This window comes from Hemibagrus wyckioides, linkage group LG07, assembly GCF_019097595.1.
Source record: "Hemibagrus wyckioides isolate EC202008001 linkage group LG07, SWU_Hwy_1.0, whole genome shotgun sequence".
In the NCBI taxonomy this organism is placed as follows: Eukaryota; Metazoa; Chordata; class Actinopteri; order Siluriformes; family Bagridae; genus Hemibagrus; species Hemibagrus wyckioides.
In genome coordinates this window covers 26,862,791-26,880,686 of record NC_080716.1, presented here as the reverse complement: position 1 = coordinate 26,880,686, position 17,896 = coordinate 26,862,791, and the positions used below count along the sequence as shown (strand labels likewise).

At 36.8% G+C, this 17,896-nt stretch overlaps 1 protein-coding gene, 1 long non-coding RNA gene and 1 pseudogene across 2 annotated transcripts; 1 reads left to right on the top strand and 2 right to left on the bottom strand.

The window, feature by feature from the left end:
- Nucleotides 1-50: 50 nt before the first annotated feature.
- Nucleotides 51-2,263, bottom strand: LOC131356284 (lactose-binding lectin l-2-like; annotated as a pseudogene).
- A 7,075-nt stretch (nucleotides 2,264-9,338) lies between these two features.
- Nucleotides 9,339-12,249, top strand: LOC131356730 (lactose-binding lectin l-2-like). The gene is made up of 8 exons (XM_058395916.1): nucleotides 9,339-9,394; nucleotides 9,469-9,542; nucleotides 9,865-9,888; nucleotides 9,977-10,003; nucleotides 10,863-10,978; nucleotides 11,523-11,657; nucleotides 11,821-11,929; nucleotides 12,053-12,249. Exons 2-8 carry the CDS (start codon nucleotides 9,488-9,490, stop codon nucleotides 12,121-12,123), a joined length of 537 nt encoding a protein of 178 aa, XP_058251899.1. The 5' UTR covers nucleotides 9,339-9,394; nucleotides 9,469-9,487; the 3' UTR covers nucleotides 12,124-12,249.
- A 365-nt stretch (nucleotides 12,250-12,614) lies between these two features.
- On the bottom strand, nucleotides 12,615-16,006 carry LOC131356731 (uncharacterized). Its single transcript, XR_009205063.1, has 2 exons — nucleotides 13,826-16,006; nucleotides 12,615-13,687 (listed from the first exon to the last, which is right to left on the bottom strand). It is a non-coding gene; the product is annotated as an uncharacterized LOC131356731 (long non-coding RNA).
- Nucleotides 16,007-17,896: the final 1,890 nt, after the last annotated feature.

Below are 17,896 nucleotides of genomic sequence, written 5' to 3'. Positions count from 1 at the left end.
AAAGGATAACCATTAATGAAATAAAATCATACACAACAAATAAAAATGAGTTTGTTTGTTTTTTTAGAATTGTTTATTGCTGCAATTATGGTAATCTGCCACAGTTGCTTTTTATTAATCCAACAGTGACAAGGAAAGATATTGTATTAAAGATGGTGAGATGCAGCTGGGAGAGATTCAGCCACTTCTCTTGGCACACACAAAGGGATAGGAGTGGTCACAAGAAATATCATTCCAGTCTTTATAGTCTACAGACAATAGAAAAAAAAGATTTAAATGTTATGATATTTGAAATAAAATTTTGAATTATGTAGCTGTGTGTATCTTTTTAACTTCACACACTGTGAATTTATTAAGATACACACAGCAGCATTAGAATTTTTACTTACTATGATTGGTTATATGCACACAGCTCTCTCGTCCACCATAATTGTCTGGTTGTCCTGGATTCCACTTGGTGAAAGTCAATTTGGTGCCATCAGACCAAAAAAAGTTAAATGGCTAAAAGGATGAACAGTGGAAATCACAACGGTGTAAAAGTTGCTTACAGTTTTGTGTTTCTTCATTTTGACCATATTTAAGTCAATTAATCATGCACTATACAGTCATGTTTCCCTGCTCACATTTGAGTGAGCTCGGGAAGAATTTTGTTCTTAGCTAACCTTCTGACACCCGCTGAGGCCGATATATGTATGATCCGCCTGGTGGCCGTGAGCACGGATAAGAGCCTTAACCAGCTGATATTCATTCTCGCTGTGTATTGAGACCAAGTTTGCATCCAAACTCAGACAGTGGTTCTAGAAAAACAAATAGAGTTGTATCATAGTATAATGAGGACTATATATTTACTGAACATTAACCTGTGTTTATGAGATTTATACACTGTCCTGTTCTGTTACTCTTCACAGCCTATTGCTAATATCACATTTAACTGCATGTTTAATATCCTTTCCACCAGTGAAATGTTAATAAATAATCTTCATACATACTTTATGAATAATCTTTTATTATATACTTTGTATGAAGAAATCAAATGATAAATACAGTAGAAATGAATTGAAATGAACCTCAGCAGCAACCCAATCCAGTTTGGTGCCCTGAGCACCAAGTAGCAGCGTCCATCATAGTGCACCCAGCCAAATGGACAATTTGCAATTTATATATATATATATATATATATATATATACACAATGAATAAAATATCACATATCCACAGATCCCTGACTACAACACATCTGAACACTGTGCCAAGCATCCTTGAATGACATCAGTGTTTGACCTCACTTATGGTCTTGTGGCTGAATAAAAACAAATCCCCAAGGCCACGCTCTAAAATAAAGTGAACATCTTTCCAGAAAAATGGAGTTTACAATAACATGAAAAGGGAATTAAAACTGTAATGACCATATACTACACTTCTGGCCACATAGTATACTTTGTTGGCCATGAAATACTTTGATAGTATCAATAAACAACACAGAGAAATCAATTGAATTAGACTATTTTGGTTACACAATCAAACGTGTAATAAAACTCTTTAAATATTCGAAAGATGCATAGAGACATACAGTACTGTGCAAAGGTTGTAGGCAGTTCAGAAAAAATGCTGGTAAAGTAAGGTTGCTTTCAAAAATAGAAATGTTGCTCGTTTATTTTATCAATTAATAAAATGGGACGTAAATGAACAAAAGAGAAATCCAATTCAAATCAATATTTGGTCTGACCACTTGCCTGGAAAGCACCATCAATTTTTCTAGGTACACTTGCACACAGTTTTTTATGGAACTTGGCAGATTATTCCAAACATCTTGTAGAATAAATTTTGGGCCAATCAGATGCTTCCCTATTGGTATTGTATGATGGATAAGTATTTGATTGTATATCTCAGCATTGAGGACACCATTAATCCTATCTCTAACCATTAATCGCTCACACTATTTGCAGAAATGCAGCCCCAAACCTGCAAGGAACCTTCACTATGCTCCACTGTTGCCTGAAGACACTCATTATTGTACCACTTTCCAGTTCTTCAACCAACAACTTGGCTCATGCTACTTCCAAATATTGCAGATTTTCCAGAGACGTGCTGCCATTTTCCTACACCCCAGTTGCTAAGTTTTTGTTTCCATGTTGGAGGTATGGCTTGTTGGCCACAAATCTTTTATGAAGACCACTTCTGTCCAGACATCTCTGGACAGTAGATGGGTGTACCTGGGTCCCACTAGTTTCCAACAGTTCTTTGCTGATGGTGCTGCTGGACATCTTCTGAGGGGAAGGGAAGTAAGTTGATCTGCTGCATTAAGTTTCCTTGGCTCACCTCTGTGTCTACACTCCTCAACATTGCCTGTGCTTCTTTAAAACAGCTTGAACAGCAGATCTTTAAATCTCTGTTTGCTTTGAAATCTGCCTGAGGAGACCTTGCTGATGTAGTAAAACTACCTTGTGTCTTGTTGCTGTGCTCAGTCTTGCCATGGTGTATGACCTGTGACATGAAACTGTCTTCCAGAACCTCACCTTAGTAGCAGAGTTTGGCTGCTCCTAACCCAGATTTAGCTGTTTCTGTTCAGTTAATGACTGCGTAATTGATTAATCATACAACCTGACTCTGATCCTAGAAAATCCCTAAATTTGTGCAAGTGTACAAAGTGTTCAAGTGTAACAACTGATGCTGGTCGGGTAGTCACCCCAAATATTGTTTTTTCATGGCTAAAAATTATGTTGATGTTATTGGGTTTTAATGTATTATCTGGTGAGAATGTCTGAGAAGTATTTTATTAAGCTGGCACAGCTAATTGTTTACACATTTCACAACTGTAGTGCCTCAAGTATGTCTTTATGCGGCTTTCCAATAATTAAGTAACACTGGAGAAACATTTCTACACATTTCTGTAACCAAAACAGTCTAATTCTATCATCATGCGCTTTTTGAAAATCTCATTTCAGTTTTATTTTGCTGTTATAAAAAGCTCCACTTTTCTGTGAAGGCTTTCCAATATATTTTGAAGCATGGCTGAGATCATTAGTGAGATCATCTCACTGGTGTTTAGTGGGGTCGTGGTCACAGCTCTGTGCAGGACAGTCAAGCTCTTCTTCTACAACTTTGGCAAACCAATGTCTTTATGGAGTTCACTGTGTGCACAGGGTATTGTCATGGTGGAAATTGTTTCTGGCCCTTAGTTCCAGCAAAGGGAAATTGGAATGTTAGAGCTTACAACAGCATTAATTACAATTGTGTGATTCTGACATTGTGGCAAAAGTTTGGAGAAGAACCACATATTGCTGTGATGCACAGGGGTCCACATACTTTGACCATATATTGTAGATGTCTAGAACTCTTGGCCTCAATATACAATTAATATAGTCTATAAATTATATTTTATTAATTGTGTATATTTATATCAATATTGAATCTGCCAACGTCAAGTAAACAGCGGAGGTTACTCAAGCTGTCCATTTGGCTGGGTGGAATACGGCGGATGTTGCTTCACATATCAGGCCCACAGTTTGAACTGGGCTTCGGCTGAGGTGAAATTAAATTAATTTTAAGTGTATTTACGTTTGATTTCAATTTTATGACAGTCTCATTTATTAGCATATCAGTGGTAGAATTGGTATTAAACATACAGTTAAATGTGATATTAGCAAAAATGTGTGAACAGTAATAGCACAGGACAAAGCAATAAATATTTATTTGAAAATAGTTGAGTAATTCAATGTATTTTTCTGTTATATCTACTTGTTCTATATCTACTTGTTTAGACCTATATTAACTGAATATTTACCTCATGTTTTAGAATATAACATTTAAATTATTCATGGCATTTATACAGTACCAGGGATTCTCCCTTACATTACACATAATTATGCATAATAACTGCAGTTAATAAACATTAAATGATGTTGCAGATCTTTTTTCTTTTCTAGAAGCACTGTCTGAATTATGACGGACACTTGGTCTCGATACACAGTGAAGATGAATATCAGCTGGTTAAGGCTCTTATCCGTGCTCATGACCACAAGGAGAATCCACCTTGGATCGGCCTCAGTGGCTGTCAGAAGGTTAGCTAAGAATAAAACAGTACCTGAGTTCAGTCATATATGTGAGCAGGGAATTATATCACTGCATAGTGCATGATTTATTGACTAAAACATGGAAAAATAAAGAAACTCAAACTTTTTAATGACTATTAAGCCCTGTCATTTCCACTGTTCATCCTTTCAGATGTTTGACTTTTATTTGGTCTGATGGCACCAAACCCACTTTTACTAAGTGAGATTTTGGAGAACCAAATTTTCTATTCGGAGAGTGCTGTGTGAATGTAAATTGCCCTTGGCCTGGTGAGTAGAAACTTCTTTATGTTGCTGTATTTACATTTTATAACTTTTATAACTATAATTCAGTTGTCATGCCATGTGTAAGTATATATTTCTTCTTCCTCTGCAGGCACTAAGAGATGGAATGATGTTCCATGTCTGTGGAGCTATCCCTTTGTGTGTGCCAAGAAGATTTACTGAAATGCGCCCTGCTTCACCTTGCCTTATGTTGGAAAAAATATTTTCTTTCACTGATGGATGTAAAAAAAACATTTATTAAGGCAATTTACACAATTATTTTCTGTTTTCCATGAAAAGTTATCATTTTGGTGTTATTTTTAAATGAACTCTTGAAAAAATAAGTCCATCTAGCCCACAATATATTGCCTGTTACTTTTGGCACAAAATCTTGTGCTAGCATTTTAGATTTCTGAAACTATGCAGCATTCCTGCAAACTTTTCAAAAAAAAAAAAAAAAAAAATTTATTTTTTAAAAATTTAATAAAATTTTTTTGTTTTTGCACTTTTCTTTCTCCACACAAATCTGACAACATGCAGTTTTGAATCCACCACATCTGAGATTTGAAGCAGTAAAGACCAACAACCATCTTCAGCTGCAGATTTTAGCCATATTTTCTAAAGAGATAATGCATTTACATTGTTTCCTTGTTTCTACAACTCATTCATTTTGTTCACTGTGTCACCATCCACTTTAATAGTAACACCTGCACATTCATGCAGTTATCTAATCAGCTGAACATGTGGTATCAGTGCAATGCAAAAGTCTTACAGATACAGATCAAGAGCTTCAGTTACTAATCATATTAAGCATCATAATATAAAAAAGTGATCTTTTTGTGTCATGGCATCACAAACTACTGCAGTTCATACAGCATGGTCTAAAAAATAAAAACTACAAATAAAATTTCTGTTTATCAGGGGAAAAAACAGATACAATAGAACTAAAGTAATAATGACATCTTTTTCAAAAAAAAAAATCAAAATTCAAAATGTAAAAGCAGTAATTTAAGATCTGCACATGTATTCCCTTTAACTGATTATATGGTGAGGAGACATTTTAATGCCAGTGGGTTCCCTTTTGAGGGAACTCGATGCTGCATCATGGCTTGATGCAATGGGATCACTTCATCTTCTTGAAGCTCTGTGTGCACACATGCCAATTTAAAGGCACATATAGGACACGTGATGAAGGAATATGTCCATATAAGGGCATTTATGTCACATTACTCCAGCTTCTTTTTCTTCAGGAATCGCTCTGTATATGATTTGGTGTTTGTCTGTTTTGTCTGTCGAGAATAGGGAAAAAGAAGATATATAAAAACTAGCCATTAATTATGTCTTCCAAACAATTCAAGGGATGTGTGCATCCATGTCCGCGCTATATCATGGCAGATGACACACATTCTCTTCGCACTGTTTGTTTGGGTGAGCAGCATGCACACATAGAGCTGGCAGAAATGGAACAAGAGATGGGTGAATCCCTTTCTCTTGTCCTTTCCGCTGACTCTGACATCTCCACTTTTCGGGCGATTTCTTCCGCCCCAAATGAGATGTTGTTTTTGTCTGCATCGGGCTCTGAGGAGCTCGATGTGGGCAATGACGAGCTGGCTGCTCCTGAATGGGCTTCTAATGAAAAGCAATCAGTAGCATTTGAAGAGTTATTGGAGGTGATTACGCATGCCGTTTCCAAGCTTAGGATTGGCCTGATGATCAGGCTACTGGTGTCTGTTCTAAACTTGACGATCATTACCTAACATCAAGCCAAGTGCTGCCTCCACAAAAAAGCTCCCCTTTTTCCCGGACCTCCACACTGAGTACACACAAATACCTGTATTGTGCTCACATGTTTACTCTGGCCTCCTCTAATTATTCATCGGTCATAGGCCTCAACGAGCATAATGCTAGCCAGGGTTGAAGAGACATTAGCTAGCTATCGCTAGCTTGTCTCTGTTGCGACCAGTGCCAACAGGACCCAGTCAACTGCTTCATTAGTTTATAGCTGGAATTTCTGCAGATGCGCCTCTCTGATGGCTTAATGCCCTCCACTTTAAAAGTGTATATGGCAGCCTTTGCTGCAAACCACTTACCAGAGGGCCTACCTTGGGAGGCAGCCTCTGGTCTCTTGATTTCTGTATGGTGCTAGGAGGCTGAAGCCCTCCTGTAGACCACATCTCCCCTCTTGGGACCTCTCTGTTGCCCTAGAGGGGCTGCTGGAAGCCCTCTTGCCTATGAGGGCAGCCTCTAGAAGTTTCTTACCCTAAAGACAGCCCTTTTCCTATCCTTGACATCTCTGAAGAGAGTAGTGGACTTACAGGTCCTGTCAGCCACCCCCTCCTGCCTGGAGTTTGGTCCTGGTTAGGTCAGGGCTATTTTGCGTCCCATGCCAGAATAAATTTCCAAGGTGCCTAGTGTATATGTCATAAGTCCTCCGCTCTGCTAGTCTGCTTTGGCGGCCACAAGATTCAAAGAACTTTATTAATCCCAGGGGGAAATTCCTTTGCCATGTTACAGTTGCCCTAATACAAATGTAAGAGAGAAATAAATAAATATATACACCATTACATAAACTGTAAAATAGAATAAAAAAATACAAATACTATACAAATATTGTACAAATAATAGTGTTGAACTGTAGTATTGCACACAAGGATTGTAAATTGGTGGTAATTTTAACAAGTGATAATGGAAAGGTCTATAATTAGTGCACTGGGTAGTGGAGGATATTTCCCAGGCCTATGAGGCACGTGACATGTCTTCGCCTCTAGGCATTAGGGCTCATTCTACTAGAAGTGTTGCTTCATCCAGTGCCTTGGCCAGAGGTGTTCCTCCTGCTGATATTTATGCTGCAGTGGGGTGATCCTCTCCACAAACCTTTATCAGGTTTTATACTTTGGACTTGGACTCCATTCCAGAAACCTGCGTCTGAGAAGGGAACAAGACGCTCTGTTGCTTGCCACCCGCCAAACATCCACTTGGTCTTCCTTCAGACTAGTGGAAGCCAGAGTCATGTGACGTAGATGCCCTTATATGGGCTTGTTGGTGTGTATTCCTTCGTCACATGTCCTATCCAATCCTTTAAATTGGCAAGTGTGCACACAGAGATTCAGACCAACTTCCTCAATGAAGCATTCCCATTGCATCAAGCCATGACGCAGCATCTCGTTCCTTTCTCAGGGAACCGGATTACATATGTAGCCCAGCATAGTTATATCCAATTATAAGCCATTGTGTCATAATCATATAACACGATTGTCCACACTTCAGCCCACTGCCATTTTTTTAAATGGCCTGAGTAATATAATAATAATAAAATTAAAATTGCCTAACTATTAAGAAATTTTAAATGCTAGTTTAAACACTCATGTAAAAATAAATCTGAGCTAAGACTGGTTAAAGTAGTAAAGTTGCCAAGCTCCTGACAGCACCAAAGACATGGGGAAAAAATAGTTTGTATAGTTATAGAATGTATAGTTTCAGAGCAAATGTTGTTTAATTTATCAGAAATAAAAAAAAGCTTGAAAAAAGTATAGTGTCGAGGGATAAAATTGGGGGGAAAGTGACCTCATGGAGGTTAGTGCCAGACAGACTGATTTCAGTCTTTCAGAAACTGCTGATCTGCTGGGATTGTCATAGATATCTAAACTAAGAATGTTGATGAAGAAAAACATCTACTATAAAAGCACTAAAACAGTAGGTCTGTATGTGGACACATCCTGTTAATGAGAGAGGTTAAGGAGAATGGAAACTTGTATTAACTTGTTAAAACTTACAGGAAGGGTACAGTAACTCAAATAAGCACTCTTTACCCTAGAACAGAAAAACATAATAGAAATCATCTCCATCTGCAAAATGTTACCTAGATTTGGCATGAGGTCCTTAATAATTTGGTTGTGTAGATTTTTATTCAGTTGTGTGTGATGAAAGCACAAATGTTACAAACATGGCTCCACATAAAAACATGAGCATTTTATACGCCTTAAAAAAAGATTGAAATCTAACTGGTCATGGTGAGTAAGCCAGTCCATATTTGATAAAACATTCTACCATTAATGCTAATCATTTGTGACTTTCATAGGGCGTGTCGTCATTCAAGGTCTCAAATGTTTTTAACGAGTCTCCTACATACAATTAATGTGTTTGATGGCCTCTCCATCATGGGTCAGAATGATTCCATATAAACTCATTACATACCTGATTGTACGTTCTACTATAACAAGCTATGGTCTGGTGCTCTCTTTCTCTGACCTGTACTTCACCTGTCCTTTCACTTGTTACTATCTGTGAATCTCATTTCAGTTAGTCTTAGTCACCCTACAGAAGCAGTTTTTTTGTTAAGTTGCTGGCAACACAGGAAACATCTGTTCACTTGAGTAACAGATGATAATTATTGCAATTATGGATTATAATGCATGATGCTTCAACCAACAAAGAACATTTTTAACTCTTTTTTTAAACACTCTAGTAAATCTAGTAATCATGTGCATGTATACATATATCCAAACAATAGGATGATATGCAATTTTACACCCGTAAGAAATATTACAGTATATAGAACTGCGATTAAGTTCGTAAACCCTTAAATCCAACGTTTCTGATAACTAGTGATCAATCCTACACAATGGGTTGGAGGAATGTTGGCCCATTCCACCTTACAATTCTGCTTCATCTCAATTATGTCAGGCTTCCTTGCATGAACTGCTCTTTTTTGTTTTTTTCAATAACACTTGTATTTGGTGGCTATTTGTCCCAGCCGTTCCAAAATGTTACATTTCTTCTGATTATCCATCCATATTCACATCAATAACAGTAAGCCTTGTGCACCATAATACTGCCATCTTCAAGCTTCACGGTTGAGATGAGGTGCTAATGTTGAAATTCAAAGGTCCTGGCTTATCCACATGATCTTGAGCATTTACAGCATTATGCAATAATCATTTATTCAGTTCAGATGATTGTTATTTTTCTTTAGAAAGAGGAAGTTCATGTCAGTGGCACTATATAAGCATCACCACTTACCTTAATTTGTTATATCAAGTAAGAAAAGACTGCTGATTAGATGTAAGTAGAATTGCGAAGATGTATAACATAAAATATTCTTTTTTACATTAACACAAATCATGCTTTTCTTGCAGTGCATCAAAATTTAGAACTATGGCTTGTCAGACCAAAGTGGTGATGCTTCTTATTCTTGCCACAGTAGCTTTGGGTAAGAGTCTTAACTCTATTAAGTCAAATATAACTAAAACTAAAATATTTAAAGAATTGTATGTGATAGTATAGTTTTGATATTGATGTTTGGTTTTATATTTGTACCTTCGAAAATATTATATTGTTAGTGAAATTATGACTTGGTTTATATCATGTGATTGTAGCCAAAATGATATGATAAAAGCATGAGAATGCTTTTTTGAACAACATCAAAATTCATCATCTGTGTTTAGTAATATAGTGATATAGAGAAAGTCTTCAAGTAATATAGAGAAAATAATTGACAAGAAATGATGTACTTTACCCATTATTCTTTTCAGATAATGTGGTGAACACTTTATCAGGTAAAATTAAAATTAAAATCTTGAAAATCATCAATTGAATTGTCACTGTAACCACCAGCACTTACTTTTCTCTCGTTCTTTTTTCTAGCGGCCGATTTTGATGACCTTGTGAAAGGTAATTAAAATACCTGCACTGATCAGCATGATATTAAGAATACCCCATTAGTACGTTCTTCCCTAATTTTTTTATTTCTAAAATGTATATATTGAGACCAAAACTTAAAAGGCAGAGGATGGAACCTAAATAGTTCATGGTAGCTAATGGCTAAAAATTATGTTGTTGTTGTTATTGTGTTTAATTTATTATCTGGAAAGAAGTATTTTATTAAGCTGACACAGCTAATGGTTTACGCATTTCACAACTGTAGTTCCTCAAGTATGCCTTTATGTGGCTTTCTGAATAAATAAGATTGGAGAGACATTTCTACAAATTGATTTCTGTCACCAAAACAGTCTAATTCAAAAGTATGTGGACACTCCTCCATCACATCATGCGCTTTTTGAACATCTCATTTCAGTTTTATTTTGCTGTTATAAAAAGCACCACTCTTCTATGAAGGCTTTCCAATATATTTTATTAGTGGGTTAGTGTACATTCAGCCAGAAGAACATTAGTGAGATCATCCCATTGGGGTTCTGTGGGGTTGTGGTCACAGCTCTGCACACTCACAAGTTCTTTTACACCAACTTTGGCAAACCAATGTCTTTATGGAGATTGCTTTGTGCACAGGGTATTGTCATACTGGAAATTGTTTTTGGCCCAAAGGGAAATTGTAATGTTAGAGCTTCTTAGAGCGTTGTGATTCTGACATTGTGGCAACAGTTTGGGGAAGAGCAACATATTGGTGTGATGCTCAGGTGTTTACATTATTTGACCTTACATTGTATATCTCTAGATCTTTTGGCCTCTATGTTATTAATATATTCTATACATGATATTTTATTAATTGTATATATTTTTATCAATATTGAAGCTGCCAAACATCAAGTAAAAAGCAGAGGTTACTCAAGCTGTCCATTTGGCTGGGTGAAATATGGCAGACGTTGCTTCACATATCAGGCCCACAGTTTGGACTGGGCTTCGGCTGAGGTGCAATTAAATTCATTTCAACTGTATTTACATTTGATATCTTAATACAAAAGTAATACAATTTTATGAAAGTCATATTTATTAGTATATCAGTGGTAGAATTTTAATTAAACATAGTAGTGTAGATATGAATCTACAGTTGTGGATTTAGCCATATTTACATCAGTATTTACATTACAGTACACATGTAAACTGGCAGTAGATAAGAAATCTGAAGTACCTAGAGAGTCTAGAAAAATAGTGTTAATAGTTGTAGTATCACCTGTCACACACAGATAAACTACTGTACAATGTTATTGCGAATGGTTTGAATGACCTCCTGTAACATTCTCTGTGACAACTAATCTGAATGAGTCTTTTAAAGAATTAGCTCTGCTGACACTGTAATGTATTTTAGAGAGGCTGAGATGGATTGTTTTAGAATATAACATTTAAATTATGACATTTATACAGTGCCAGGGATTTTCCTATAAATTACACATAATTGTGCATAATAACTGCAGTTAATGAACATGTAATGTTATAGGTCTTTTTTCTTTTCTAGATACATTGTCTGAATCGTGGTGGACACTTGGTCTCGATACACAGTGAAGATGAATATCAGCTGGTTAAGGCTCTTATCCGTGCTCATGACCATGATGAGAATCCAACATGGATCGGCCTCAATGGCTGTCAGAAGGTTAGCTAAGAATAAAACAGTCCCTGAGTTCAGTCATATATGTGAGCAGGGAATCAGGTCACTGCATAATGCATGATTTATTGACTAAAACATGGAAAAATAAAGAAACTCAAACTTTTAATTAAATATTAAGCCCTGTGATTTCCACTGTTCATCCTTTTAGACATATAACTTTTTTTGGTCTGATGGCACCAAATTGACTTTTACTAAGTGGAATCCATACGAACCAAATGCTATATCTGGAGAGTGCTGTGTGCATATAAACTGGCCTGGTGAGTAAAAACTTTCTCATATAGCTGTTTTTAGCTACAGTAGATATCTTTTATAACTTTTTACTAAATTTTTAATTCAGATGTCATGCCATGTATAAGTACATATTTCTTCTTTGCCTGCAGGCAGTAAGAACTGGAATGACATTCCATGTGACAGAAGCTATCCCTATGTGTGTGCCAAGAAAATTCACTGAAATGCTTCCAGCCTTTTCAACAATGATAGAAAATATTTCCCTATCACTGATCTATTCATAAAAAAAAAACAAAAAAAACATTCAAGTTACTGGAATTAGAGCAATTAATAAAATGTGCTAATCTTATGTTATGAATTAATGAAATTCATTAAATATATATGTATATATATATGTATATATATATATATATATATATATATATATATATATATATATATATATATATATATATATATATGATTGATGTACACAACAATCTTTACAGTTTAAGTACATTGAATAACAAATTCCAAACTAAATTTCAATACAATACCAGTGTTGATGGTGCCAAGCTACTGGGTGCACAAAAGAAAAATAGAAAGCAAAGGAATTAAGGATTTAATTTCTGGCAAAATGGTTCATTTCAGGGCAAATTGTATTTATTCCTTCAGCGATCAGTTACCACATTTTCAAGGCGTACAAATATCAAAAATAAAATTTGAGCTACTGGGTTATTGTGTTGCTGTATAACATCAGTAACATTAGCATAGACTGCTGCTCAAGAGGTACTGATTATGTTAGCTTATTTAGCTAACTAAAGTGTAAATAGTCATACACTACATAATTACGATAAAGACAGAGGTATTCACATACACAATAAAATCCTTCAATGATGCTTCTTTCGACAGTTAAGGTTCACCTGTCTCTGGTTGATCACATAGTGTGCATTCTCATGTTGGATGACTATTCAAATAATGTGCGATTCATTAATTTCCTGCACATTCATTGCCTTCTATCCCAGCATGAGCTGGTAGTCAAAGAAATCTGACAGCAATTTCTAAATTCTTTATTCTGGCCCCTGTGCTTAAGCAGTATAACCTGTAGTTTCACTCATTGCATCAGTAATACACAAAGTTACAGGACTACTACAAGCATCTATCATTTTCCTTAATCAAACTTACTAATTAATCAAATTTCTATGTAAAACCTGAACCTTTTATTGGCAAGTACTATGTAAAGTATTCATCATTATATCACAATACATTATTTAATTACTTACATTAAAGTAATTAAAGCACATCTTTCTGTAATTAAAAAAGCCTAAAACGGCAGTTGGACAAGATTGCTGGTCATGTTTTTGTCATCCATCTTTACTGTCATGAAACTCAAAAATGGTGGTTTCCAACTAGTGTTTGTTATTATTTTTCCAGAACAGAAGCAAGGCACATCTAGAAATAGTTTAGACCTCAAAATATATGCCCTTCATCTGCAAAATACATTTCAGGGACACTTGCTAGATGGATCTATCTTTCTGAGAGTGTATTTAAAAATGACAAATAAATGATTACCATTAATGAAATAAAATCATACGCAACAAATAAAAATGAGAGATTTTTTTTTTAGAATTTTTTATTGCTGCATTTATGGTAATCTGCCACAGTTGCTTTTTATTAATCCAACAGTGACAAGGAAAGATATTGTATTAAAGTTGGTGAGGTGCAGCTGGGAGAGATTCAGCCACTTCTCTTGGCACACACAAAGGGATAGGAGTGGTCACAAGAAATATCATTCCAGTCTTTACAGTCTACAGACAGAAAAAAAAGATTTAAATGTTATGATATTTGAAATAAAATTTTGAATTATGTAGCTGTGTGTATCTTTTTAACTTCACACACTGTGAATTTATTAAGATACACACAGCAGCATTAGAATTTTTACTTACTATGATTGGTTATATGCACACAGCTCTCTCGTCCACCATAATTGTCTGGTTGTCCTGGATTCCACTTGGTGAAAGTCAATTTGGTGCCATCAGACCAAAAAAAGTTAAATGCCTAAAAGGATGAACAGTGGAAATCACAATGGTGTAAAAGTTGCTTATAATTTTGTGTTTCTTCATTTAGACCATACTTAAGTCAATTAATCATGCACTATACAGTCATATGTTTCCCTGCTCACATTTGACTGAGCTCGGGAAGCATTTTGTTCTTAGCTAACCTTCTGACACCCTTCTGGCAACCCAATCCAGTTTGGTGCCTTGATACAAGTAGCAGCGTCCATCATAGTGCACCCAGCCAAATGGACAATTTGCAAAATTTCTTCCTTTGATTACATTGTTTTCTAAAAAAAATATATACAATGAATAAAATATCACATCACATCATATCCACAGAACCCTGACTACAACACCTCTGAACACTGTGCCAAGCATCCTTGACTGACATCAGTGTTTGACCTCACTTATGGTCTTGTGGCTGAATAAAAACAAATCCCCAAGGCCACGCACTAAAATAAAGTGAACATCTTTCCAGAAAAATGGAGTTTACAATAACATGAAAAGGGAATTAAAACTGTAATGACCATATACTACACTTCTGGCCACATAGTATACATTTAGTATTCTGTTTGTGTCTTTCATATGCTGTATGGTTAACTCAAAACTTGTTTTTTATATATATATTTTTTTGGCAGTGGCTTTTTTTCTGGCCATGTTCCATAAAGCCCCACTCTCTGTAGAGTGTATGGCATAAAGTGTTCCAATGAAATTACACATTCATCACTGCTGTGGATATTTGCAGCTCCATCAGTGTCCTTCAGTACCCTCGTTTGGTGTCTTTCTTGAATCTCTGAGGGATGCCCTTCTTGTCAGGTCTGTGAGTTTTGGTGGTCTGCCGTCTTTTGTCAGGTCTGTAGTTGTGCCATATTCTTTTCATTTTATTATAATGAATATAATAGTGCTCTGTGGAATGTTCAAAGTTGGAGTTTTTTTTATCAGTCAACTCTGATTTATACTTCTCAACAATTTTGACTTTACCCTGTTTGGAGGACTCCTTGGTCACACAGGGGGAGGAAGTTCAACTAATTTAAGGTGTTTAGTTCTCCCTGTTTTTAAGACCCTTTGTTTCAAAGCCTCAGGGTGAAGTATACGCTCCTACGGATCATAATGTTGCTAAACCTTTGTACTTCTGCTGTGCTTTCTGGTTTTGAACTTTGCTTTCCTGTTTTCCCTTGGATACAGCTGTTTTGCCCCTGACTGAACTATATCTGTCTTTCACCTGTGCGTAATAATTACACTTTGGACTTCTTGTATGTTCCATTACTTTTGCACATTCCGGTATTTTTGAATGTTTCTTTTTGTGTCTCTTTGCCATATTTTCTACATTACCTGTTTGTGTGTGTCTCTGACCTTTTGTACTCATTTAAGAGGAACTGTCACATTGTTTACACTGTCTGTTTTTCACTTTTTAAGAGTTTTTTTTTTTTCATTCATCCAATGATTTGGATTAGTCCAGTGAGTTGGATTGGTCCATTACATGAAACCCAAATAAATTAATTCCAGCTTGCAATGCAAAAAGCTAAAAAACAAAGTGCATATCACTGTAACCTCCAGTTTCTTCACTTGTTGCTATCTGTAAATCTCAATTCAGTTAGGCTTTGTCATCTTGAAAACAACAGTTTGTTTCAGTTGTCTGTATCACAGGAATCATATGTTCTGTTTTATATCTGCGATAACAGAAGCTTTTTGCCACTCATGTATTATAAAGCATGATACCTCAATCGAACAAAATTTGAAAGTCTCTTGGTTTGTCTAAATTACACAATAGTAAACAGTAAAATGCCTGAAAATTTTAATAAATATCTAGGACACGGAAATAGGGGTAACAATACACAAAGCTAAAATTTAATGTAAAACATTTTCAATACATCCTGCCTTGATTTTCAAGGTTCCCTGTGACCATGTGTAGGATAAGTGCTACAGAAAATGGATGGATACAATAACTTTGGTACAATAACTGTGTAACCCATTCAAACTCTGTTGAGCAGTGTATAACAAAATAAAAGCTGAAAATATATTTATTTACTTGTTTCATTTGTTGATTTTTTTTTTTTATGTGCCAAAACACTACAGGAAATAGGAGACAGTAAACAAACAATTAGAGGTAAGAGAGTAATAATAATAATAATTATTATTATTAATAATAATAATAATAATTAATCTTCTTCTTCTTCTTTCGGCTTTTCCCTTCAGGGGTCGCCACAGCGAATCATCTCTCTCCACCTATCCCTATCTTCTGCATCCTCTACACTTACACCGACTAGCTTCATATCCTCATTTATTACATCCATATACCTCCTCGTTGGCCTTCCTCTTCGCCTCCTGCCTGGCAGCTCCATGTTCAACATTCTCTTACCAATATACTCACTCTCTCTCCTCTGAACATGACCAAACCATCTTAATCTGGCCTCCCTAACTGTGTCCTCCAAACGTCCGACATGAGCTGTCCCTCTGATGTACTTGTTCCTAATCCTGTCCAACCTTGTCACTCCCAAAGAGAACCTCAACATCTTCAGCTCTGCTACCTCCAGCTCTGACTCCTGTCTCTTCCTCAGTGACACTGCCTCTAAACCATACAGCATGGCCGGTCTCACCACTGTCTTGTACACCTCTCCCTGATTCTTGCTGAAATTTTTCTATCACACAGAACTCCCAACACCTTTCTCCACCCATTCCAACCTGCCTGCACTCGCTTCTTTACCTCTTTCCCCACTCTCCATTACTCTGGACTGTCTACCCCAAGTACTTAAACTCCTGTACATTCTTCACTTCTTCACCCTGTAGTCATACTGTTCCACTTCCCTCCCTGTCATTCACACACATGTACTCAGTCTTACTATGACTGACTTTCATTGCTCTTCTCTCCAGCACAAACCTCCACCTCTCCAGGTTTTTCTCCACCTGCTCCTTGCTCTCACTACAGATCACAATGTCATCTGCAAACATCATTGTCCAAGGAAACTCCTGTCTGACCTCCTCTGACAACTGGTCCATCACCATAGCAAACAGGAAGGGGCTTAGAGCTGATCCCTGATGCAGTCCCACCTCCACTCTGAACTCCTCTGTCTGCCCTACAGCACACCTCACCACTGTCCTGCTCCCCTTATACATGTCCTGCACCACTCTGACATACTTCTCTGCTACTCCTGACTCCCTCATACAGTACCACAGCTCTTCTCTTGGCACCCTGTCAAACGCTTTCTCCAAGTCTACAAACACACAGTGCAACTCTCTCTGACCATCCCTATACTTCTCCATCAACATTCATAGGGCAAAAATTGTATCTGTTGTGCTCTTTCTGGGCATGAAGCCATACTGCTGCTCACAAATTTCCACTACCTTCCTTAACCTAGCTTCCACTACTCTTTCCCATAGCTTCATTGTATGGCTCATCAATTTTATCCCCCTATAGTTGCTGCAGCTCTGCACATCACCCTTATTCTTAAAGATCGGCACTAATACACTTCTTCTTCATTCCTCAGGCATCTTCTCACTCTCTAAAACCCTGTTAAACAAACTAGTTAAAAATTCTACTGCTGCCTCTCCTAGACACTTCCAGACCTCCACCAGGATGTCGTCAGGACCAACTGCCTTTCCACTTTTCATCCTCTTCAAAGCCTTCCTGACTTCACATCCTTTCTAATATTATCTACTTTCTGTTCCACAGAGATCACCCCTTCTACTCTTTTTTCCTTCTCATTTTCCTCATCCATCAGCTCTTCAAAGTACTCCTTCCATCTCCTCTGTACACTCTCCTCACTTGTGAGCACCTTTCCATCTCTATCCTTAATAACTCTAACTTGCCGCACATCCTTCCCATCTCGATCCCTCTGCCTAGCTAACCTGTACAAGTCCTTCTCTCCATCTCTAGTGTCTAACCTAGTGTACAACTTGTCATATGCCTTCTGCTTGGCCTTAGACACCTCCCTCTTCACTCTGTGCTGTAACTCCTTGTAT